This window comes from Bubalus bubalis, chromosome X (genome assembly GCF_019923935.1).
Source record: "Bubalus bubalis isolate 160015118507 breed Murrah chromosome X, NDDB_SH_1, whole genome shotgun sequence".
NCBI classification, from domain to species: Eukaryota; Metazoa; Chordata; class Mammalia; order Artiodactyla; family Bovidae; genus Bubalus; species Bubalus bubalis.
Window position 1 is genome coordinate 100,801,704 of NC_059181.1, and position 19,516 is coordinate 100,821,219.

The 19,516-nt window shown below is 36.9% G+C and overlaps 1 protein-coding gene across 4 annotated transcripts in view; it reads right to left on the bottom strand.

Annotated features, from left to right (window-relative positions):
• Window positions 1-7,468: 7,468 nt before the first annotated feature.
• Window positions 7,469-19,516, bottom strand: part of FAM133A (family with sequence similarity 133 member A) — a 67,486-nt gene continuing 55,438 nt past the window's right edge. For 3 of the 4 annotated variants that reach the window (XM_006078929.4, XM_006078928.4, XM_006078927.4), the window contains exon 4: window positions 7,469-10,452. In XM_006078929.4, the coding sequence (XP_006078991.3) occupies window positions 9,600-10,349 (750 nt within the window). In that variant the 5' untranslated portion in view covers window positions 10,350-10,452 and the 3' untranslated portion in view covers window positions 7,469-9,599. The remainder of the gene's footprint in view (window positions 10,453-19,516) is intronic. The other variant, XM_006078930.4, reaches the window with a different exon arrangement.

The window sequence follows — 19,516 nt, forward strand, 5'->3', positions numbered from 1 at the left end:
TGCAACAATTTTCCATTTTCATTTGAAGTCAGAGATGTGACATAAGGGAATGGCAGATTTAAAGAATGAGAGGGGCTCAACTCCCTGCTGCAGAAGGGGAAAATATGGGAAGCTTGAGAAATAGCACAGGTGTCATTTATAAGCAAAGTCCTGCCCCAGCTGTCAGTCAGCAAGGAAACAAAGATCTTGGTACCACAATAGCAATTGGATATCCTTTGCAAATTAATAAATAAGTAAACAAACTCTGATCTAACCTGGTAATAAAGTACAATAATTATCACGAAGAACGTAAGTGGACAAGATCCATCCATTAAATCATGTAGCACCTCAGAGTGAGTTAAAAATAAAACTCAGTAATATGTTAAGTAGTTAGAAAATACTAGAAACAAAGAGAAATTGAGGGAGACAAAATTGTAGCATGATATGTTCAACTTATCAATCTACAACAGATAATACAAATAAAAATTAAATAACATGGAAGAAATTAAATCAAATAAATAAGAGAATTAGCAAGCATACTTTGAAGCCTGTAACCCACTGAGATTATACCTTTTTTTCAAAATGTTTCTCTTTGTACATAAAAATTGTTACCAATAAAATGTAAATAAAGTCAATTGTGCAGAAATAACACAGGCTAACTTTTGATAACAAAACTTAAAATTAGTAATATCAAAAGAGATCAAATGCATAGAAACAAAATGATGCACTCCTAAATGATTCGGTCACATGCTATATTAAATATATCTTATTATCTTAATATTTAGAAAATATGTATGTATCCCTTACTAGTGGTCTTCCATGGTAGCTTAATTGCTAAAGAATCTGCCTGCAATGTAGGAGATCCAGTTCAATTCCTGGGTTGGAAAGATCCCCTGGAGAAGGGATAGGCTACCCCCTCCAGCATTCTTGGGCTTCTTAGACGATAAAGAATCCGCCTGCAAAGTGGGAGACCTGGGTTGTTTCCCAGGGTTGGGAAGATTCCATGAAAGAGGGCATAACAACCCACTCCATTATTCTTGGCTGGAGAACCCTATGGACAGAGGGGCCTTGTGGGCTACAGTCCATGGGGTCACAAAGAGTTGGACAAGACTGAGAGAATATGCACAGCACATCCCTCACTATACATGACATTGTTTCAAGATCTTTATTAATATGCTAACCTTTTTGTACCTCTCCATGACTCTATGTGATATTTGTGTGTATAATTATTCCTATTATAACAATTCTCACTGTATAGGGAATAATACAGGCAAAAATATTCAAAAGTAAATTATCTTTAGAGGCTTCTTTTATAGTGAGGAAAAGGAAATTACTGACTTTCCAGAAACACTCATAAGGTTGAGAACTCCAAAAATTGTGTAGGGATAAAAAAAGTTCACCTGAGGCATCTCAGGTTAGAAGTGCCTGTGAATATGATAATAAAGTTATCCAACAGAGGTTTTGATATATAGTTTAAGGCTTAGGAGAAGATATTATGGCTAAAATTTTAAAGCTAGGGAACATCAGCCTCTGGTTAACTGTTGAAATACTTTACCTTGCTATGTAAAATCAATCTCTTTACCTATATGTCTATTAAAACTAGACTTTGAGCTCCTTCAGGGTAAAGACGGTCATATTCATAAATAGATGTTATACTCAAGTAGAAGGTAAAGAATCAGTTCAGTTCAGTTGCTCAGTCATGTCCGACTCTTTGCAACGCCATGAACTGCAGCATGCCAGGCCTCCCTGTCCATCACCAACTCCCGGAGTTGACTCAAACTCATGTCCATTAAGTCCGTGATGCCATCCAACCATCTCACGATCTCACCAGTCCAGGTTTGATGCATGATACAGGATGCTTGGGGCTGGTGCACTGGGATGACCCAGTGGGATGGGATGGGGAGGGAAGTGGGTGAGGGGGTTCAGGATGGGGAACACATGTACACCCGTGGTGGATTCATGTCAGTGTATGGCAAAACCAATACAATATTGTAAATTAATTAGCCTCCAATTAAAATAAATAAATTTATATATAAAAAAGAAGTGTAAGTTAGCACTATTCACAATAGTCAGTACATGAAAACAATCTAAATGTCCATCAATAGATGAATGGATAAAGATGTGGTAAGCATATACTAAGGAATATTATTCAGCCATAAAAAAATAAAATATTGCCATTTGCAGCAATATGGATGGACCTAGAGATTCTCATACTAAGTGAAGTAAGTCATAAAGAGAAAGGCACATATCATATGATATTATTTACATGTGTAACCTAAAATATGACACAAATGAACCCATCTCTGAAACAGAAATAGAATCATGGACATAAAGAACAGACTGGTGGTTGCCAAGGAAGAGAGGGTTGGGGGATAGATGGAGTGGGAGATTGGGGTTAGCAGATGTAAACTTTTATGTAAAGAATGGATAAATAACAAGGTGCTACTGTATAGGACAGAGAACTATATTCAATATCTTATGATAAACCATAATGGAAAAGAATAAAAAAAATAAAAAAAATAAGGATGTGCAAGTCTGATTAATTATGCCCCATATATCTATGTATGGAAAGTGGTGTTTCCCTTTGTTCTAGTAAAAAATTGGTAAGATTTTCTTTCATTTTATGAACCTTTAAACTATTATGCTAAGTGATAAAAGCCACCCACAAAAGACCACATATTGTATAATTTCATTTATATGACTTCTATAGAAACAGAAAGTATGTGGAGTCTCGAGGGTAATGGGGAGGATAGGACTTCTTTTTTGAAGTGATTAAAATGTCCTAATGGATTGTGGTTATCTTTGTATATATCTGTGAGTATACTAAACAAAACACTGAATTACACATTTTTAAATATGGATTTTATGACACATGAATTATCACAATAAGCCATTTACAAACTGAGTCGGGGAACAGATACATAGCAATGGTACACTGGATTTATTCAGACTCTCATTTGTCCAAGGGCTTTACCAGCTAATTCGATTTAATGAAAGTTATGAGGCACCTATCATATGCAAAATACTGTGTACCATCATTGCAAGAGATAAAAGATGAAACAGCCTCTACTTTTCAGGAGACTACAATGAAGAAAGGAAAATGATGATATAATAATAAAATAATGGTGATGATGATGATGTTAGGAAGAGGAGGAAAGAAGAAGTAACATTCATTGAGTATTTGCTATGTCCCAAAAACTGTATTAAATGCTTTAAATGTTATTTTATCTAATTCTCATAGCAGTCACAGAGATAGATATTGTTGTTTTTCTGATTTTGTTTCTGAGGAAACACACATAACAGGTGAACTAACTTACTTAGGGTCACATACCAAGAAATGGCAGTACTAGTACTTATCCAAGAGCCAATGCTCTTAACAACCTGAGCCTGCAGATATGCAAAATATGTAATACAACATTTTATAGAACTAACACCAAAAAAAGATTTCCCTTTTATCACAGGGAATTGGAATGAAAAAGTAAGAAGTCAAGAGATACCTGGAAAACAGGCAAGTTTGGTTCTGGAGTACAAAATGAAGCAGAGCAAAGGCTAACAGGGTTTTGTCAAGAGAACACGCTGGTCATAGCAAGCACCTGCTTCCAACAACACAGGAGATGACATCACTCAATATCGAAATCAGCTTGATTATGCTCTTTGTAGTCAAAGATGAAGAAACTCTATATAATCAGTAAAAATAAGACCAGGAGCTTATTGTGGCTCAGATCATGAGCTCCTTATTGCAAAATTCAGGCTTAAATTGAAGAACATAGAGAAAACCATGAGGTCATTCAGGTATGACTTAAATCAAATCCTGCATGATTATAGAGTGGAGATGATGACTAGATTCAGGGGATAAGACCTGGTAGACAGAGTGCCTAAAGAACTATGGACAGAGGTTTGTAACATTGTACAGGAGGCAGTGAACAACAACAAAAACAACAACAAAAAGTCCCAAAGAAAAACAAATGCAAGAAGGCAAAGTGGTTGTCTGAGGAGGCTCTACAACTAGCGAAAGAAAGAAAAAAAGTGAAAGGCAAGGGAGACAGGGAAAGATATACCCAATTGAATGCAGAGTTCCAGAGAACAGCAAGGAGAGACAAGAAGGCCAACTTAAATGAACAATGCAAAGAAACAGAGGAAAACAAAAGATTTGGGAAAGACTAGAGATCTCTTCAAGAAAATTGAAGATATCAAGAGAACATTTCATGCAAGGACCTAAAAGAAGAAGAGATTAAGAGTTGGCAAGAACACACAGAATTACTATACAAAAAAGGTCTTAATGATCTGGATAACCACAATGGTATGATCACTCACCAAGAGCCAGAGATTTGGAGTGTGAAGTCAAGTGGGCCTTAGGAAGCATTACTACAAACAAAGCTAGTGGAAGTGATGGAATTCCAACTGATCTATTTCAAATCATAAAAGATGATGTTAAACTGCTGTACTCTATATGTTTGCAAATTTGGAAAACTCAGCAGGGGTCATAGGACTGGAAAAGATCAGTTTTCATTCCAATCCCAAAGAAGGGTAATGCCAAAAAATGTTCCAACTACCATACAGTTGCACTAATTTAACATTCTAGTAAGGTTATGCTCAAAATCTTTCAACCTAGGCTTCAGCAGTATGTGAAGCCAGAAATTCCAGATGTAGAAGCTGGGTTTTAAAGAGACAGAGGAACCAGACATTAAATTACCAACATTTGTTGCATAATGAAGAAATAAAGGGAAATCCAGAAAAATACTTCCTTCTGCTTCATTGACTATACTAAACCTTTGACTGTGTGGATCACAACAAACTAGAAAATTCTTAAAGAGAGGGCAATACCAGACCACTTTACCTGTCTCCTGAGAAACCTGTATGCAAGTAAAGAAGCAACAGTTAGAACCAGACATGGAACAACTGACTGGTTCAAAATTGGGAAGGGAGTAAGACAAGGCTGTATATTGTCACCCTGCTTATTTAACTTATTTGCAGAGTACATCATGTGAAATGCTGGGCTGGATGAAGCACAAGCTGGAATCAAGATTTCTGAGAGAAGTATTAATAACTTCAGATATGCAGAGGATACCACCCTTATGGCAGAAAACAAAGAGGAACTGAAGAGACTCTTGATGAGAGTGAAAGAGGAGAGTGAAAAAGCTGGCTGGAAACCAACATTCAAAAAACTAAGATCATGATATCTGGTCTCACCACTTCAAAGCAAATAGAAGGGGAAAAATTGGAAGCAATGACAGATTTTATTTTCTTGGGCTCCAAAATCACTGCAGACAGTGACTGCAGCCATGAAATTAAAAGACTTGCTGTTGGGAAGGAAAGCTATGACAAACCTAGATAGTATATTAAAAAGCAGAGACATCACTTCGCTGACAAAGGTCTGTATAATCAAAGTAAAAGTTAAAGTCACTTAATCGTGTCCAACTCTTTGTGACCCCAGGGACTATAAGTGTGAAATACAGGATACTTCACACTTATCAGCAATAACTGTTTAGGAAGTAAAACTACTTCATTATTCCTCTGATTATGGCCAAAACAATCTTCTAGTAAAGGTTTTTGGAAGGCAGTTTTAAAGCACTCATAGGAATCAATGAAGAATAGGGATTCTATTTTTTATGTATAAGTATAGATGGTTAAAAAAAGTGATAAGGAAATATAAAGTGTGAAATAAGTGTGAAATTCAGTCCATGGAATTCTCCAGGCTAGAATACTGGAGTGGGTAGCCTTTCTCTTCTCCAGAGGATCTTCCCAACCCAGGTATAGGACCCAGGTCTCCCACATTGCAGGCGGATTCTTTACCAGCTGAGCCACAGGGAAGCCCAAGGACTGGGTAGCCTATCTATTCTCCAGCTGATCTTCCCAACCCAGGAATCAAACCAGGGTCTTCTGCATTTCAGGTGAATTTTTTGCCAACTAAGTTACCAGGAAAGATTATACATAATCAAAGGTATGTTTTTTCCAGTAGTCATATACAGATGTGAGAGCTGGACCATAAAGAAGGCTGAGTGCTGAAGAATTGATACTTTTGAATTGTGGTGCTGGAGAAGATTCTTGAGAGTCCCTTGGACTGCAAGGAGATCAAATCAACCAACTCTAAAGGAAATCAACCCTGAATATTTATTGGAAAGACTGAGGCTGAAGCTGAAGCTCCAATACTCTGGCCACGTCATGCAAAAAGCTGACTCATTGGAAAAGGCTCCGATATTGGGAATGATTGAAGGTAAAAGGAGAAGGGGGCAGCAGAGGATGAGATGGCTAGATAGCATCATTGACTCAATGTACATAAATTTTAATCAATTCCAGGAGATCGTGGAGGACAGAGGAGCCTGGGATGCTGTAGTCCATAAACTTGCAAAAAGTCAGTCAAGACTTAGTAACTGAACAACAACAAGAAAAAGATAGATTGATGTATGTGTCATAAGAATCAAAAGTGATAGAGTCATGAAGAAAGAACACGTCTTATTTGCAGCTCAAGTAGGATTAAGAAAACTAGTTCAGCTCTGAAATACATAGGTATCCTTGAATGTTTGACTACAATTTTCATGAGTCATGAAATAGCTTCAAACCTACATCACAAATTAAATACTTCTTTTTTTTTTGGTAAAATAAATATGGTCAAACAGAAAATGACCACAGAACTACAATGTCAAAGGTGAATCTTTCTCAAAATAAATTTGTAATAGCCAAAGAAAGTATCACAAGATACAAAACCAGAACCCCCAATTCTATTCATTCTCCTTATCTCCAATATAATCTTTATCTTCAGTCTGAGATCTTTTATTTTTTTCTTTTTCTGCTTGCAATTACATTCTTAATCTAGATTGTATTAATTTCCCCCTATCTCTTGTCTACTTTCTTATTGACTTTCCCACTGCTTCCCATCCCACAAATTTACTTAAATATTTTGTCTAAAGCTATTCTTATGAATCACATAGCATACATTTACTAGTAACAATTGTAGTGCTTTTCACATAAGGGATAACTTATTCAGCTTTTAGTCTGTAGGCAACATATTAAATGTTCACCTTCACTTAAATCTACTTAGTCTATTGTTTTCTACATATTTCCTTATCACTTTTTTTAACCATCGTCTATACTTATACGTAAAAAATAGCATCCCTATTCTTCATTGATTCCTATGAGTGCTTTAAAACTGCCTTCCGAAAACCTTTACTAGAAGATTGTTTTGGCCATGATAAGAGGAATAATGAAGTAGTTTTACTTCCTAGACAGTTATTATTGCTGATAAGTGTGAAATACCTTAGGCCACCCTCTTCTTCAGTCATTACATAAAAACCAATGCAAATAAAATAACATTTCCTTCTGTTATAGGATAACTGATTACTTTTGAATCATTCTGCTGACTACATGAAGATGTGATAGAAATAAGTGAGTTATTTTATGTAAATAATGAAACAGACATTCTAGAGTTGTATGTTACTATTCAGAATACGATAGTTGATTGCTGCAGTAATGAAAAGGAAGACCCAAAATCTCAGTGGCTTAACGCATAACAGTTTATTTCTCACACTCAAAACATTCACCCCAAGTCCATCAGCTCTTCAGGGCAGGTCCCTTACAAACAGAGATACAGGTTGCATCCATCTTGTAGGTACACTATTTGGAGCACACTGCTTTCAGGTCCACATGGCAGGTAAAGAGAGCTGGAGGGTCACACAAGACTTTTTACTGCACCAGTACTGAAACGACACATCACTTTTGTTTACAATCTCTCTGTAATCCTTCTGCTGGAAGTAATAAATGGCATTGCCTAACTATAAGGGCCTGGGAAGTGAATGCGAGCCCATAGATATTTGATAGTTGTTAATGTCTTTGCCACATTCTACAAATAATACATGCTTTTTAATATTTTAATAAAAAATAATTTTGGAAAACTCTATATGGATAAAAATTTCCCTTAAATATAATATTTTATTGGCATATAGATATAGCTATATTTTAGGAAAGAGCTACAGTTATGAAGCTTCAGTGTGACCTAACAAGGCATTACATTTATAATGTTCCAAGAATGTTACTGAGAGAATCTGGTGTATGCACTGCAAAAATTTGGGGAGTCAACATGTTATTTATGTACCAGATGTTTTCTATCTTTATAATAATTTTACTTTTGACTCAAGGGAGCTGACATAAAATCAGCTACTTAAAAAAAAATAGCTATCTATTCTCTCCTCATGCCAAAATACTTTGTACATATGACATTACAATTAGCACATCTTCTGTAATGGGTGTTTTTAGGCATCAATTTATAATTCATATTGCTCTTATATAAAATATGTAAAGCAAAAATAAATTTCAACTTATTTCAGCATAGTGGTAAACATGAATTAGCAACAAACACGAGGCAACAAACTCCAAATCTTAGTAAAATATGAAACAGACTATAATCTCCTAATTTAACTCTTATTTTAATTCAATATTAATGCTTAAGACAACAAATTTTTAAAAAGCATACTAAGATTTTGGCAGTAGTTTTATGTAACAAGACATACAGCGTACTAGAGGTCTGGCACTCAACTTGCTTACAGTAAACCAGCTTCAATATGAAGGCATTAAATATTTTTTATAATCTTCTTTTTACATGCTAAATATTTTGGAAAGTATGCAATCAAACACAGTAATGAAATTAATATAGTAAGATTAATAAATTAAAAACTTGAAACTTGTACCCTAAGTATAAATCATATTAAAAAAAGGATTATTGTTTATATAGAATGTCCCTGGATAATCAAAACTTAATAGTATGAAACATGCAAAACATTTCAGGATAAAGATTTATTAATAAAAAAAAATACCAGGATCTATTTAAAATGATTCTCCTCCAAAGGATATCAAAGTTAATTCAAATCATGTAACACTCTAACACTAAATATTATTCAGTACTGTTGGAAGTGGAGATAAGTTTTATAAAACTAGGGTTTTACATATACTGTAAATTGCTGTCTTTCTTGTTCATGTGAAGCAGCATACATTACTAAGTAAAAAGAATGGCTGCTGCACTAGCAAAAATAGGATGTGTAAGTATCAAAGGCACACTATTCAGCTTGCCAAAGTGATAGCAAACTCTTTTCCCCCCACAGCCCTTTCCCCATGTAAACAAAAGTTTATTAAGGAGAAAAAAAAAACTAAATTTTAATCTTCAAATGTAAATATTTTGAGACATTAATGTTAAGTCCATGCTTCAAAAAGGTCAACTATTGTTGCCTGGATATTTCTGAATATATTTTAAAGATGTATCCAAATTAGATACTTTTGACATTAGATACATTGTTTGGTCAGAATTATTTATCATCTAAAACATTTAATTTAATTCTAAACATTTTAACCACTAGTATGACAACACGATTTTAGCTCTCAGAGAAATTAGCCAGTGGAGGGAAAAACATGTAAACAAAACAAAACCCTACATTTAAGCTGCAGGCAACAATTAAGGCCCTTTCTGGCACAGTGGTATTTGACTGGCAACAAAGTCCAGGAATAATTCTAACACAGGGAAACTCATGCATTTTGGTAAATATGCTCTAACACTCACAGTTGAATTTTCCTATAGACCTTCCTTGATTTTTTCAACAGGTAAATCTTCCTTTTTTTTTTTTTTTTTTTTGATACTATCCTGATTTGTGACTTGAACCTGATTTCTTTTTCTTCTTCTTACTATGTTTTTTGTGCTGTTTCTTCTTCTTCTTTTTTGCTTTTTCTGTTGCTTTTTCTTGCTCTTCACGTCTTCTCTTCTTTTTTGTTTGCATCTCTTTTTCATAATCTGATTCTGATGAGGACTCCAATGATAAAGGTTTATCCTCAGGACAAGTTTTCTTTCTTTTTTTGCTGAGATTTCTAATACACTTTTCTTTCTCTGTTTCATCCTTTGACTTCTTTTTCTTTTTTACAGATTCCTTGCTCTCTGATTCAGAATCACATGGAGAGCTTTCTGATGATTTGTATGAATGGTTCTTCTTTTTTTTTCTCTTTTTTCCTTCTTTCTTTTCCTCATCTTCAGAATCTGGGGAACTGCTTGAAGAATCAGTGCTTAATGAAGAAGAAGATGAAGACCGACAAGATTTCTTCTTTTTCTTTTTCTTTCTGTCTCTCTTTTTGGATAAACTCTCATTTCCACTTAATAATTTCTCTCTGCTTTTTTCTAGTTCCTTCTTCCAGTTCTCATTCATTTTTTCTTCAAATTCAGCTAATGCCTTGGAGCCTTTCTTTTTATTTTCTAATTGTTTCTTCACTTCTTCCCAGGTGGGCCTTGGTCGATTCAGATAATCTTGTATTGTTGGGCCTGCAGATTGAGATAGGCCCCTCCATCTGGCCATTGCTATAGGATTCATATAGGCCACCCGATTGTCCCGCTTCCCCATGGTTCCTGATGGTTCCCAGAGCAGACTCTCAGTTTCTAAAGAGAATAAAGACAGACACCCTCCTTAAATTCTTCATCTGCTGGTATACCAAACAGGTTCCATTCTGTGAGAGAAGCAGATGGAATGATTACAAAACGCCCTTAATATAAGACAAAGTAAGCACATAAGTTTAATTGTTCACTGTTTATCACGTAGTATGGTAGAAAGATTTACAAAATCTTAGACTTTGAGAAAAAATAATATATACACAAAAGTTTTACATGTTTTAGACATTGTGGTATAAATATAACATAAAGTGTTTTTCATATCTCATGTAAGGTTCTGACTGTTATCTAAATTTTAAATAACTATTTCTTTTTATATTGTATGGTACTTACCTTCCTTTTTTCTTTCTTTCATTCTGCCTTATATGGTATAATGAGAGAGAAATTTCTGTAGCCAAATTCTGTACCAGGCACACCGTCCCCATTTTAGTAGAGTGCAGCACAATCCATTCCACTCTTTGACAGAAACCTAGGAGTGATGCCTGAAAAATCCTTCTCCCTCAATTCACATATCCAATTCATTAATAAAACTTGCTGCTTAAACCCCCACAACAAAAGGTTTCATGTTTGTTCACTTCTCTTCAAATATGCTGTCATCAAAATAGTGCAGGTACTGTCACCTGTCATTTGGATTATTAATCTCTATTAGATGCCAGGGACTGCTCAGTGTTGTGCAGTGGATTATCTTATTCAGTCTCTAGACTAGTCTAGAGGTTAGTCATAGATCAACATCCCATGAAGTTGATCCCGTCATTATCCTATTATACAAATGAAGAAACTGAAGCTTAGAGAGTTTGAGTAACTTGCATAAAGTGAAATAATAAATGGCAAATGGTAAAACCAGGATTTAAATCAAGGCAGCATGAAGCCAAACCTTGTACACTTAACACATTATATTGCCTCTTGACATCAACTTCTTGACAGCCCTATTTTTTGCCCTTATTCTCTTCCCTCTCAGTCCCACACTGAAATCAGAAGGATTTTAAAATAGTCTAGTGGCTTTATATTTTAATGAAAATCAATCCAAATTCCTATAAAGATCCAATACAATCTGTCCTGCTTATAGCTCTTACATTTCAACAGTTTTCTCAATTCTATCTTTTCCAGTTTTCTCTTGGTTTCTGGAACATGCTAAGCTTCAAGCTTAGCCACCTTAGCCAGTTTACCTCATCTTCAGATCTAAGTTTAAAGTCAGTTCCTCAGAAAGGCAACTATTAGGTTGAACTATATAAAATCACCAATTATAATGAACAAAAATAGTCAAATACTAGCAATTTCACATGGCTCAAGCTTATACTATGTTGCTTCTGTATCTATCCCTTACACTCATTATTCTGTATAACAGTTTCTTGCCTCTTATATTCATAGCACTTAGAAAACTGATGATTATTTTATCTATTTGAATGTGTATTTGTGTGTGTGTGTGAATGCATGTGTGTGTTCACATGCATATGCATATGTGTATTCATTTCTAAATATAAGGCCAAGAAGGGTAAAAGTCACATTTGGCCTGTCTTCTAGCCATGATGTTCCCAGTACCTTACATGGCATCTGGTCCACACTAAGTACTCAATAAATATTTGCTCAATAATAAACAAACAAATGAGTGGATTGATGGATGGGTAACTCTGTGAGAGAGGTGCATTCAGAGAAGGCTCCTGAAGTTGGTGATGCCAGTACAAGGTTTTGAAGAATAAATAGGAGTTCACTGAAGAAATGAGGAACTGAAAGACATTCTAGGCAGAAGAAACAATACATGGCTTCTGCACAACAAAGGAAACTCTAAGCAAGGTGAAAAGACAGCCTTCAGAATGGGAGAAAATAATAGCAAATGAAGCAAAGGACAAATAATTAATCTCAAAAATATACAAGCAACTCCTGCAGCTCAATTCCAGAAAAATAAATGACCCAATCAAAAAATGGGCCAAAGAACTAAAGAGACATTTCTCCAAAGAAGACATACAGATGGCTAACAAACACATGGAAAGATGCTCAACATCACTCATTATCAGAGACATGCAAATCAAAACCACAATGAGGTACCATTTCATGCCAGTCAGAATGGCTGCTACCCTAAAGTCTACAAGCAATAAATGCTGGAGAGGGTGTGGAGAAAAGGGACCCCTCTTACACTGTTGGTGGGAATGCAAAGTAGTACAGCCACTATGGAGAACATTGTGGAGATTCCTTAAAAAAACTGGAAATAGAACTGCCTTATGACCCAGCAATCCCACTGCTGGGCATACACACCGAGGAAACCAGAATTGAAAGAGACACGTGTACCTCAATGTTCATCGCAGCACTGTTTATAATAGCCAGGACATGGAAGAAACCTAGATGTCCATCAGCAGACGAATGGATAAGAAAACTGTGGGTACATATACACAATGGAGTATTACTTGGCAATTAAAAAGAATACATTTGAATCAGTTCTAATGAGGTGGATGAAACTGGAACCTATTATACAGAGTGAAGTAAGCCAGAAAGAAAAACACCAATACAGTATACTAACGCATATATATGGAATTTAGAAAGCTGGTAATGATAACCCTGTATGCGAGACAGCAAAAGAGACACTGATGTATAGATCAGTCTTTTGGACTCTGTGGGAGAGGGAGAGGGTGGAATGATTTGGGAGAATGGCATTGAAACATGTATAATATCATATAAGAAACGAATCACCAGTTCAGGTTCGATGCAGGATACAGGATGTTTGGGGCTAGTGCACTGGGATGACCCATAGGGATGGTACGGGGAGGGAGGTGGGAGGGGAGTTCAGGATGGGGAACACATGTACACCCGTGGCAGATTCATGTTGATGTATGGCAAAACCAATACAATATTGTAAAGTAATTAGCCCTCAATTAAAATAAATAAATTTATATTAAAAACAAATAAAGTGTAAACTTGGAAAAAAATACAAAATAAAATTTGGATTTACCTGAAAAAAAAATACGTGAAAAAAACAAAGAGACTTGAAAGATCACCGTATTTAGTGTTAATGGAGCCTAAAGCAAAAGAGCGTAGTAGCAGGAGGTGAGGCTGCATAGGAAGTAAATAGCCTGATCGTAGAGGCCTTCTTAGGTCATTTTAACATCTTAAGATTTTGTCCTATACTTGTTAGGAAGCCAACACAAAGTCTGAAGGGAAAGATAAGATATGTTACGGATTTTTATGTAAGTCTCCATCCTGACTTGACCCTTTAAGTCGACCTAATATACTTACCCACCATAAGCTCAATGCCACAGATTTAAACAGTTACTCTTGGTAATAGTTTCTGGATTTGATTTGTTCTGCTAACTTACTCTCCCTCCTCTTCAGTTCTCTTAAGTATTTTTGTCATTTTCCCTCTTACTGGAACCCAAAGGTGTGTCAAATATCATTGTTTCACATACTTGATCATCAATTGCCTTTAAGGATTTTAGTTCACATTCAATTGGTGGTTGTTTCCACTACTGCACACTTGAAATAGCATAATCCATTCTAATTACAGTTCCTTGAAACTTAGTATTAATATCATCTAGAAAGACAGGCAAAGACCAATTCACAAATGCTGGAATGAGATGCTGAGGTTTTAATTTATTCTATGGAACTTATAATGAAGCTAATGGGGAGACAGTGACTATTTTAAGCAGGAGAGTGATATGATCACGTGTGAGTATTTAAAAGACAATTTCTTACAGCATGAAAGATGAGCTGGAGGTAGATAAACCTGAAGACAATGAGGTTAATTCAGGTATTCATACAGATAAGGAAAGAGTCTGAAATAAAAATAGTGGTATTATGAGTGAAAAGGGGGAAATATGAGCCATACTAAGGAGATCCTACTGGAATTAACGAGCAATTAGATACAAAGCATGAGGAAGAGAAAGGAATCTAGGGCAAGGTTCTGCCCTGTTGTTGTAGTTCAGTCACTCAGTGTCCGACCCTTTGCAACCGGATGGACTGCAGGACGGCAAGCTTCCCTATCCTTCAATATCTCCCGGTGTTTGCTCAAACTCACATCCATTGAGTTGGTGATGCTATTTAATCATCGTCCTCTGTCTCTCCCTTCTCCTCCTGCCCTTAATCTTTCCCAGCACCAGTCTTTTCCAATGAGTTGGCTCTTCACATCAGGTGGCCAAAGTATTGGAGCTTCAGCTTCAGCATCAGTCCTTCCCATGAATATTCAGCGTTGATTTCTTTTAGAATTGACTGGTATGATCTCTTTGTAATCCAAGGGACTCTCAGCATTTCAAAAGCATCACTTCCTCGGTGGTCAGCCTTCTTTATGGTCCAATTCTCACATCTGTAACATTACTACAGGAAGAAACATAGCTTTGACTATATGGACTTTTGTCATCAAAGTGATATCTCTGGTTTTTAACATGCTGTTTAGGTTTGTCATAGCTTTCCTTCCAAGGAGCAAAATGTCTTTAATTTCATGGTTGCAGTCACTATCCACAGTGATTTTTGAGTCCAAGAAAATAAAATCTGTCATTATTTACAATTTTTCCACATCTATTTGCCATGAAGTGATGAGACCGGATGCCATGATCTTAGTTTTCTGAATGTTGAGTTTTAAGCCAGCTTTTTCACTCTCCTCTTTCACCCTCATCAAGAGGCTCTTCAGTTCCTCTTAGCTTTCTGCCATTAGAGTGGTATCATCTGAATACTTGAGGTGGTTGATATTTCTCCTGGCAATCATGAATCCAGCTTGTGATTCATCCAGCCTGGCATTTCGCATTATGTACACTGCATAATACTTAAATAAGCAGGTAACAATACACAGTCTTGAAATAATCCTTTCCCAATTTTGAACCATCCTGCTGTTCCATGTCTGGTTCTAGTTGTTGCTTCTTGACCTGCATACAGGTTTCTCAGGAGGCAGGTAGGGTGGTCTAGTATTCCAATCTCTTTAAAAAGTTTTCAGAGTTTGTTGTGATCCACACAGTTAAAGGCTGTAGCATAGTCAATGAAGCAGACTTAGATGTTTTTTTCTGGAATCCCCTTGCTTTTTCCACGATCCAACAGATGTTGCCAATTTGATCTGCCTTTTCTGGCTTGTGAGACAAGATAAAAGGCCAATGACTAGATAATATAGGAAATTACATAGACTTTGAGTAAAGTTCTAGGTTCAATGTTAGATTTATAAAGCTTGAAACATGTGAATGAACCTACATGTAGGAAATTGGATGTATGGGTGATAAAACTCTGGAATGTGACCTGAGTTAGAGATACAGGATTGGCAGTCACTGCATGATGGCTAAAGTCATGAGAGAAAATTAAACTACCTTGAGGGAATATTTTATATGAAAAAAAGGTTTGAGCACTGGTTCCAAATGAAAAACACACAAGGGGCTGGCAGAGAAAGTAAAACTTACAAAGAAGACATCAGAAAAGTAGGGTTACAGAAAGACAGTGGGGAGAGTAACATTTCAAGGTGAGGGCAATCATCCTTAAAGGTTCATAAATTTCACTTGAGGGATTTCTAAACATTAAAATTTGAGGAAAAAACCTAAATGCTCATCAATAACAAACGGGTTGTATGAATTATAGTACACACCATACAGAAAGTTCACCAATGTAACTACTGGTTATCTCTGCATATGAGAAGGCATTATTTCCTTTTGTATGTTTTTCTATACTATTTATACTTTTTACAATGAGCAGGTATTAAGTTTAACTTTAAAAAAATCCAGAAAAAAATGATGTTATGGACAACTATACTAAGTCAAATAGGTCAAATAAGATAAAATCTGAAAATGCCCATTATATTTGACTGTGAAGAAATTATTGGTAACTTTTGCTAACACAATTTCAATTAGTTAGGGCAGAGACCAGTTGACAGAGGGTTAAAGAGTAAATTGGAGGTGAGAAATTACAGACATAGGGTATGTGTTAGTTGGTCTGTCATTTCTGACTCTTTGCAACCCCATGGAGTGCAGCCTGCCAGGCTCCTCTGGCCATGGAATTCTCCAGGCAAGAATACTTGAGTGGGTAGCCATTCCCTTTTCCAGGGGGTCTTCCTGACTCAGAGATTGAACCTGTGTTTCCTGCATTGCAGGCAGATTGTTTACCAGCTGAGCCACCAGTGAAGCCCAAAGAGAGATGAAGAATTTTCAAAAAATGATTTTTTTCTTATATTTGTTTTTATCATAGAAGAAACTTGAACATATTTAGAGGCTGATGATGTTTAAACAGAAAGACTTTAAAGAAGACAGGGAAGAGAGGCAATAATTATTTGTGGCAAAACCATAGAAGAAACAGAGAGGAATCAAAGGCATAGTTGGAGGATCTCCCTTCTTGAAAGAGCAGAGAAAAAGAATAAAGAGTATGGGTATAGTTTTGTTTTGTTTTTTTTTTTTTCTTTTGTTAGTGACAGGGAAGATGGAAGGGGGAAATTTGAAGCATTTCTCACATAAAAGCCTTCATTTTCACTCAATCATACATGCCAAGATCATCTGCTACGATTGACAGGTTGAGATAGCATAGGAGTTTTGAGAACAATAGTTACAATTTGAAATAATACCAGACAAGTGTTGTGGGAGGCCTTCAGACTTGCAGAATCTGTGTGCTCTTTTCTCAGAAGATAATAATACTGAGAAAAAAAAAATAACAGCAACACCTGCTCAAGTACTCTGTCTTAAAAGTACTGTGGCTTACTTTCTGTTTCTATTTTAGAAAAGAAACTTTATTTTCTTTATCTCTATTCATTTGTATGAAGTATACTGATTTTGTATAAATACTAGATACAAACTGTACAGCCTTTCTGGTTATTTAAGTATTATAACAATTATCCGTTCATTCATTTTTATAGCAACTCCCATTTGATCATCTATTATGCACCAGATACTATGCTATATCCCATGGAGATTATGATCTAGTAAAAGTAAAAGTCATTATACAAATATCAAACAAGTGAGTATCAATTATAATCATGATTAGAATGATAAAGGAAAAGCACAGGACACTATGAATAATAGGTGAACTAACTTAGAATAGAAGGTCAACTCTGAGATACTAACATACAATTACCATGTAATCTGAGACCTGATGGATAAATTAGAGCTAGCCAGATGAAGGTGTGGAGAAGGCAATGGCACCCCACTTCAGTACTCTTGCCTGGAAAATCCCATGGACAGAGGAGCCTGGTAGTCTACAGTCCATGGGGTTGCTAAGAGCCGGACACGACTGAGCGACTTCACTTTCACTTTTCACTTTTATGCATTGGAGAAGGAAATGGCAACCCACTCCAGTGTTCTTGCCTGGAGAATCCCAGGGACAGGGGAACCAGGTGGGCTGCCCTCTATGGGGTCACACAGAGTCAGACACGACTGAAGCAACTTAGCAGCAGCAGCAGCAGCAGCAGATGAAGGTGACTAAAGATAAAGGAGTAATAAAAGAGCCAAAGTTGACTGTATGTTCCAATCACAAGGAATATCAGATGCTAAGGCCCTAAGGTGAAAAGGAAAAGCCAAATGCAATGCATATATTCACATTACTACACTGTTGTAAACCAGACATCATATCCACTTCATGTTAAAAGTGATTGTATCAACACCATTTTTCATTGAACATGCTCATGTGAAAGTCAATATGAATTCAAATTAATTAAAAGCATATTTTAATGTTTCACAGTCTTAATTTCAATTGTCACTATCATCAAGGCTAGTTATTTTAAAGAGCTACTCTATTTTACAAATCATTTCATTCAATTTTTAATGATATATCAAACTGTAGGCAATGTACGCTCTCTCTCACAGACATAGGAACTTCAGCTGAAAAATCTTTGCAAATAGTTGGCAATAGCTCTGAGACTTTACCCCATGGCGGCGGCGAAGAGGAGCTACCCCATGTCCGAGGTCAGGGGTGGCAGCTGAGAGGAGCTACCCCACGTCCCAGGTAAGGGGCGGCGGCCGTGAGGAGCTATCCCCTGCCCGAGGCCAGGGGTGGCAGCCGGGAGGGGCTGCCTCATGCCCAAGGCCAGGTGCGGCGGTTGGGAGGAACAGCCCCACATCCAAGGAGCCATGGCTGCATGGGAACAGGAGGGCCTAGAGGAGCTATGCCACATTCAAGGTCAGGAGGGGCAGTGGTGAACTGATACCCCTCATCTAAGGTAAGGAGCAGTAGCTGCGCTTTGCTGGAACAGCCGTGAAGAGATACCCCACGTCCAAAGTAAGAGAAACCCAAGTAGGATGGGAGGTGTTGCAAGAGGGCATCAGAGGGCAGACACACTGAAACCATGCTCATAGAAAACTAGTCAATCTGATCACACTAGCACCACAGACTTGTCTAACTCAATGAAACGAAGCTATGCCCTGTGGGGCAACCCAAGACAGGCAGGTCATGGTGGAGAGGTCTGACAGAATGTGGTCCACTGGAGAAGGGAATGGCAAACCACTTCAGTATCCTTGCCTTGACAACCCCATGAACATTATGAAAAAGCAAAATGATGGGTACTGAAGAGGAACTCCCCAGGTCAGTAGGTGTCCAATATGATACTGGATATCAGTGGAGAAATAACTTCAGAAAGAATGAAGGGATGGAGCCAAAGCAAAAACAATACCCAGTTGTGGATGTGACTGGTGATAGAAGCAAGGTCCGATGCTGTAAAGAGCAATATTGCAGAGGAACCTGGAATGTTAGGTCCATGAATGAAGGCAAATTGGTAGTGGTCAAACAAGAGATGGCAAGAGTGAATGTCGACATTCTAGGAATCATCGAACGAAAATGGTCTGGAATGGGTGAATTTAACTCAGATGACCATTATATCTACTACTGTGGGCAGGAATCCCTCAGAAGAAATGGAGTAGCCATCATGGTCAACAAAAGAATCCAAAATGCAGTACTTGGATGCAATCTCAAAAACGACAGAATGATCTCTGTTCATTTCCAAGGCAAACCATTCAATATCACAATAATCCAAGTCTATGCCCCAACCAGTAATGCTAAAGAAGCTGAAGTGGAACGGTTCTAATGAAGACCTACAAGATCTTTGAGAACTAACACCCCAAAAAGATGTCCTTTTCATTACAGGGTACTGGAATGCAAAAGTAGGAAGTCAAGAAACACCTGGAGTAACAGGCAAATTTGGCCTTGGAATACAGAATGAAGCAGGGCAAAGGCTAATAGAGTTTTGCC